Source organism: Portunus trituberculatus, chromosome 27 (assembly GCF_017591435.1).
Source record: "Portunus trituberculatus isolate SZX2019 chromosome 27, ASM1759143v1, whole genome shotgun sequence".
Taxonomy (NCBI): Eukaryota; Metazoa; Arthropoda; class Malacostraca; order Decapoda; family Portunidae; genus Portunus; species Portunus trituberculatus.
Window position 1 is genome coordinate 4856395 of NC_059281.1, and position 6657 is coordinate 4863051.

At 38.7% G+C, this 6657-nt stretch overlaps 1 protein-coding gene across 9 annotated transcripts; it reads left to right on the forward strand.

Moving 5' to 3' along the window:
* Positions 1 to 573: 573 nt before the first annotated feature.
* LOC123509697 (proline-rich protein 36-like) lies at positions 574 to 5555 on the forward strand. Of its 9 annotated transcripts, none has more exons than XM_045264182.1 (7): positions 785 to 1505; positions 1880 to 1944; positions 2487 to 3065; positions 3451 to 3644; positions 4115 to 4261; positions 4768 to 4896; positions 5249 to 5555. In XM_045264182.1, the coding sequence occupies exons 3-7, from the start codon at positions 2498 to 2500 to the stop codon at positions 5279 to 5281; spliced, it is 1071 nt and encodes a 356-aa protein (XP_045120117.1). In that variant the 5' UTR covers positions 785 to 1505; positions 1880 to 1944; positions 2487 to 2497; the 3' UTR covers positions 5282 to 5555. The 9 variants fall into 9 exon arrangements, with proteins under 9 accessions (XP_045120125.1, XP_045120124.1, XP_045120117.1 ...); XM_045264181.1 differs by having other exon boundaries at positions 785 to 1280; positions 1676 to 1944; XM_045264185.1 differs by having other exon boundaries at positions 785 to 1280.
* Positions 5556 to 6657: the final 1102 nt, after the last annotated feature.

The window sequence follows — 6657 nt, forward strand, 5'->3', positions numbered from 1 at the left end:
TCATCTATCACCTTGAACTCCAAAACTGCATGATCACTCTTGCTAAAGGGCACTCCACCCTCATCTCCTCAATGACCATTGGCTCTGTACTAAAGACCAAGTCCAGTCTTGACGATGCTCCTCTCCTCCAAACCTAGTATCTTCTTTGACCCACTGAGTTAACACATTTTCCATTGCCAGTGTCAATAGTGTATTTCCCCATGTTGTCTCTGATCCTTCCATTGACCAGTCCTCCCAACACACCTCTTTACAATTAAAATCTCCCATCATTATAGTTCGTTCACAGCCACCCAACATTTCTTCCAGACATGTTCCTGTATCACTTATCATTTCTTCATATTCCTGTACTGACCATGCATTTGTCTTAGGTGGTACGTACACCACTATGTAGTGCCTCTTTTTTCCTTCATTAGTTTCTGCTCTGATCTTTAGCACTTCTGCCTTTCCCATACCTTCTTTCACTTGATCCACCTTTATATCTTTTTTAACCAGCAACATCACTCCTCCTCCCATCTTACCTACTCTATTTCTTTTCCAAACATTATATTTCCCTTCTGTGTGTGTGTGTGTGTGTGTGTGTTCCTCGTGACCATACCGTCCATACGGCACTGCCAGTGCCAGTTGCCCTCTACTTATCAAGGAGTTAGTCAGATTAACATCGATCAATGTGAAAAGCTAATTCCACCTATGTGCTATAGTTTCGCAGTCACATGTACTCTTTTATTTGATTGATATACACCTCAGCAGCAGTCACACTAGAAACAGAAAGGTGAGAGTAGTTAGTGAGCCTTGCGTGAGTGACGACTGACGAGATGTATCCATTAGTTGTGTGATACAACTATTCTACAAATTGTCTGCTTAGCACAGTAGGGTTTGGGTGGGCTAAGGATCGCAAAATGTTGGGTTAGGCTTAGGTAGAATAGTTTATGTTGGGTGAGGGCAGTTGGTTTAGGAAACCCACGAAAACAATATTTCAGTGTTCCTTGGCAAGACGGATATTTTCTCAATATTAACTAGGGTGGGCGGAGCTGTGAGTCACCACGTGCCTCTGTCGGCGCCCCATCGAGTAACTTAACTCACCCGCTCTTCGAGCTCTGATTAGTCCGATATTGTTTACTTGTGGGCTGTGGAGGCCGATGGGCAAGCATTGCGTAGGTCGTGGCAGGCATAGGCATCGCTTCCAATTGGTCTCATTAGGAGAGAACACCGCTAATAATCTCTTCATGCAACCTTGATCTCAATCGGATAATTTAATGAAGTTTTGTCTGGGAGTTCGGCAAGTAAGTTTTCCCACTGTCAGTCATGTTACTGTACTGTTTACACTTTGTCAAAGCGGGAATACCCTGGCAAAAGTTGAAATATCCGTACTAGGAGAACACTTCTCAATAGAGTGACACATTCCTCACCACACCTCCGGAGAGTTAAGTCTTTCGATTGCCTGTCAAGAGTGATTAGTTCTGCATATAAATGTGCACCACTATCAACAACGTAGCTACAAGTAAAAGGTATTGTAGGAAACAATATTTAAGTTGAAAATAAAATTTCTTACCATCTATATGCTTGCTAAGAGACTAAATAAATTTTCCTTAGGTTAAATAATTTTTTTAAACCACTGAGGCTAGTTTACAATAATGTGCCTGGCCCAAGGCTTTTCTCTCGCCATATTTCATTACAGTTACTGTTTCACGTCAATATTGTTGAAAAGTTTATGCAATGTTCTCCAACAAGCTGAGAAAGATGTGAGAATGTTAGGTTTGGGTGTAGGATGGCTAACCAAACCAGCTGGCTGGGCCTCCCTTGAAACACTAACACAGGGCAGTATAATGGATATGCAGTACCTGTCTTTGAAAGTGTGATTTTACATAATGAGATTTTGCAGCCATTGTAATATTCATTTATGTGGAAATTAAGTACGTATGAAGTGAACATAATTTCAATTCTTAGGTAAGTTAAATATCATTTTATGTTCTACTACTTTTATCTACAATTGTTTATAATTGGATGTAACCATATCATTACCATGTATAGAATTATTATTAATTGTATATTATGTATTTGTATGTTTTTGTTTGTATATTGTGACTCATTTTTTAATCAATGTTTAGAACACCCACTATTATTATTGACAATGAAGTCATGTGGAAACATTCCACTTGCTTTGCTACTAATCTATTATTATAATACCAGTATATATTATGATAGATGATGGGAAAAGGAGGCTTCACCATCTTCCTTACCTGAGTCTTCTTTGATCGTTAAAAAGAAAGGAAAAACAATGGTTTCTTCAATGAATTCATAGAGAACATGACAAAAAAAAAGTTCTCACTTGAAAATACTTAGCTGTGTGATTCTTTACTAAATAATAACATTTGTGTGCTGTAAAACATATGAGCAAACTTCATAAAGTAAAAGTTCTTACAATGACTGAAATGTATTGAAAGTGACAAAATCAAAGTGTATATAACTTTTATTGTTTTGATTTACAGCACATCCTACCATGAGTGATGAATGTTCTTTACCACCCTTTACACCACCTCCCACCTATGAAGAAGCAACATCTGGGTTCCCTCCAACATTGCCACCAGTCACAAACACTCCTGCACTAACTCCTCAGGATATTGCCTCACAGTCCTTGTACAATGCTCAACCACAGAACAACATTCCAGCCATAAACACTCCTGTACCTGAGGATATTGTCACACAGTACTTGTACAATGCTCAAGTACAGAACAACCCTCCAGTCACAAACACTCCTGCACTAACACCTGAGGATATCGCCACACAGGCCTTGTACAATGCTCCACCACAGAGCAACCCTCCAGTCAGAAACACTCCTACACTAACTCCTCAGGAAATTGCCACACAGGCCTTGTACAATGCTCCACCACAGAGCAACCCTCCAGTCAGAAACACTCCTATACAATCACCTCAGGCTGTTGCCTCACAGGCCTTATATAATTATCAGCCACAAAACAACATACCACTGTATCCTCGCTATGATCCATGTCCTACTGGAGCAGAGGTTCTCCGTAGACTTGATGAAATCTTGATCTATCCTTCCAAAGGTAAAACCCGTCTTTCTCTTTATTTTTCAAAGAGCCTTAAAAGCATATATATATATATATATATATATATATATATATATATATATATATATATATATATATATATATATATATATTGTATGATATACAAATTAATGTTTTTCACTTGTCCTGTGATGAAAAAAAGAAGACTTGTGTTGCATGACAAAAATCACAAAATTTTTACATTATGCTGTCCATTTGAATAAATACTGGCTGAATTTGTCTGTTCCAGGGTTAGTAAACAGTACATATACTTAATCACAGGCAACAAACATATCATCACCTATTCTGCCTTGTCATTTGAGATTGTAGTAAATAGGACCTCAAGGACATGACTGGTGAGAACAGTTGTCATCTCTTACAGGATTCAAGTATAAGATCAGGAATGGCAATAAAGTAACCCTTATGACTGCTAAGGGTGAATTTGATGGTGATTGCTGTAGCTCCTGTGATTGTAGTAGCAATATGAAATTTGTTCTGTACTCCTTGAACAAGATTGCTACAGCTGAGGCACGAATTGTGATTGATTCAATTAACTGCTGTTCTTACAGTCCTCAGGTATTGTAGATTTTATTTTCAGTCTTTCATCATCCATTTTTTTTAGCACACTCACGGCACACTTATACTCTCTCTAGTAAAATTCACCTGAATATCTGTATTGCATTTTATTCCTCTATCTTTGTTTCCCTTCAGATAGTCATGTCAACAGCCATATGAAGTTATGAAAACAAAGATGAATTGTGGTTGTTTGACACAGTTTAGCACTTATCAGGACTTCTTAAGCAATTTATCTGTAAAATTTGCAAAGACTACTCATTTTATTAATGTTACTTTAGTATGAAAAATTAGATACATAGGTATTTTTCTTCCATTTTATATTAACTTTTTTTTATTCTGTGGAAGATTAGAATACAACATTATGCATAAGAAACAGTCTTCTAAGTATTTGATAACAACATAAGATTGAAGAAAAATTTATATAACTGTAATGTAGTTAAATTCACCATTTGCCTTCTACCTGTTTGTAGCACATGGATGTGATGGCACCTCTTAATGTCAGAGTTGGGTCAGTGTTTGTGAGGAGCATAACCAGATGTGAAGTGGTGAACCAATCTGAGGATATTCTCTTCTTTCTAAAGCGGGAGAGCGACTGTTGCTCCTATGGCCCATACCAGGTGTGGTGTACACTTTCAGTAATCTCTCTTGCATTTTTAGGGAATTCTTACTGTCTTTTCTTTATTAGTACTGTGTCTTACCATAAGCCATTCATAGGTCTCTGATAAAAGTCACAGGACCATTGACTTGGATGATCTCATAAGAAGAAAACATACAAAATAGCATGATGCTAACTATGTAGACAGCAACACTATAGGAAACTTACTTTTAAATGACTAGCTCTATAAACTACCCAAGAATTGACTAACTAAAATGCTACCTAGGTAAGGAATACTTAAAAATGATATGTAGAGTTTAAAAAGAAGCAACACATCATACACTTTTTAACAAATTAAAATCTTATTTACATGTATTTTTGCAGAACTAGTAAATAAACATACAGTAGCTAATTAAAATTTTAGCTGCAAGCCTTTTTTTTTTTTTTCTTTTATTATATCAAGTCTTTAGAAATTGCTTATTATTATTTTTTTATTTTTTTTATTTTTTTCTGCTTGTTGCATTACAGATCTTTTCTACCAGTGGGACACAGGTGGGAGTAATTGACAATAGTCGCGGTGTCAAGAACAGACTGGTGGTGTCCAGAGACATGCCTGTCCGTCACAAGATACTTCTCCTCTTCTTTGCAATCTTTTTGGTAGGTACTGATTCTCTCTCTCTCTCTCTCTCTCTCTCTCTCTCTCTCTCTCTCTCTCTCTCTCTCTCTCTCTCTCTCTCTCTCTGACATTTAGTTGAAGTATGTAAAGATGCATAAAGAAGTACTGGATGCAGGATTCTCTTTTGTTCTCATCAGTGGTACAAATTTTCCAGTGTTGGTTAGATGGTTTGATATCACTTGTATGTCTTCCCATACAGGAACTTTACATGAGGTTGAAAAAAACAATGATGGTGGAAAACTTGTTTTACCATAATCATTGTAATGAAATACTAATTATCTTTAGTGCAGAATGTTTGAATTTCTGATCCATTTAAAATATTTATCTTTCCAGCAAAAGGAGGATGATAATCGAAGAAGTTCATAGAGCTGTAGAAGTCATTCTTTCCTGCCTTCAGTTTACTAAAGATCCAATGACACAAGAATTGGACTGCAATGGTCATAATGTCATTCAGATACTCCCTTTTTGTTAGATCTAAAATTTACATAATGTGGGACAAGAACAAAGAGCATTGTTCTTAACACACACACACACACACACACACACACCAGTAGCTCAGTGGTTAGAGTGCTGGCTTCACAAAACAGAGGACTGGGGTTCGATTCCCCGGCCGGGTGGAGATATTTGGGTGTGTCTCCTTTCACGTGTAGCCCCTGTTCACCTAGCAGTGAGTAGGTACGGGATGTAAATCGAGGAGTTGTGACCTTGTTGTCCCGGTGTGTGTTGTGTGCCTGGTCTCAGACCTATCCGAAGATCGGAAATAATGAGCTCTGAGCTCGTCTGGCTGTCTCGTCAGAGACTGCAGCAGATCAAACAGTGAAACACAGGGGGAGACATGATAACTATGTATAAATTGGTGAAAAAGATTGACATATTGGACAGAGAATTGATAAAGGTGACCACAAGTAATCATCTCCGAAGAAATGGAAAAAAACTAATAAAAGACATCTGTTTAAATGATGTGAGAAAGTACAGTTTCCCGCATCGTAGTATTGATAAGTGGAATAAACTGAGCAGTGATGTCGTTGACGTGGTGTGTGTCAATCAGATGAAAGAGAGATATGACAGGAGTGGACAAGGAGACAGGACACAGAGAGCTTAGCTCGGGCCCTGTAATACACAAATAGGTAAATACACACACACACACACACACACACACACACACACAAGAGTTTGGACTGCAATGGTCATCATGTCATTCAGATGCTCCCTTTTTGTTAGATCTAAAATTTACATAATGTTGGACAAGAACAAAGAGCATTATTCTTAACACACACACACACACACACACACACACACACACACACACACACACACACACACACACACACACACACAAGCCAGAGGACCAGGGTTCGATTCCCCAGCTGGGTGGAGATATTTGGGTGTGTCTCCTTTCACGTGTAGCCCCTGTTCACTTGGAGATATTTGGGTGTGTCTCCTTTCACGTGTAGCCCCTGTTCACTTAGCAGTGAGTAGGTACAGGATGTAAATCGAGGAGTTGTGACCTTGTCCCGGTGTGTGGTGTGTGCCTGGTCTCAGGCCTATCCGAAGATCGGAAATAATGAGCTCTGAACTCGTTCCGTAGGGTAACGTCTGGCTGTCTCATCAGAGACTGCAGCAGATCATACAGTGAAACACACACGTCCGGTAGCTCAGTGGTTAGAGCACTGGCTTCACAAGCCAGAGGACCGGGGTTCGATTCCCCGGCTGGGTGGAGATATTTGGGTGTGTCTCCTTTC

Coding starts and splice junctions, on each gene's coding strand:
- LOC123509697 (XM_045264189.1), top strand. CDS start 2,498: ATGAGTGATGAATGTTCTTTACCACCCTTTACACCACCTCCCACCTAT. Junction 3,645..4,114: donor GCTGTTCTTACAGTCCTCAG/GTATTGTAGATT, acceptor ACCTGTTTGTAG/CACATGGATGTGATGGCACC. Junction 4,897..5,248: donor TCTTCTTTGCAATCTTTTTG/GTAGGTACTGAT, acceptor TTATCTTTCCAG/CAAAAGGAGGATGATAATCG.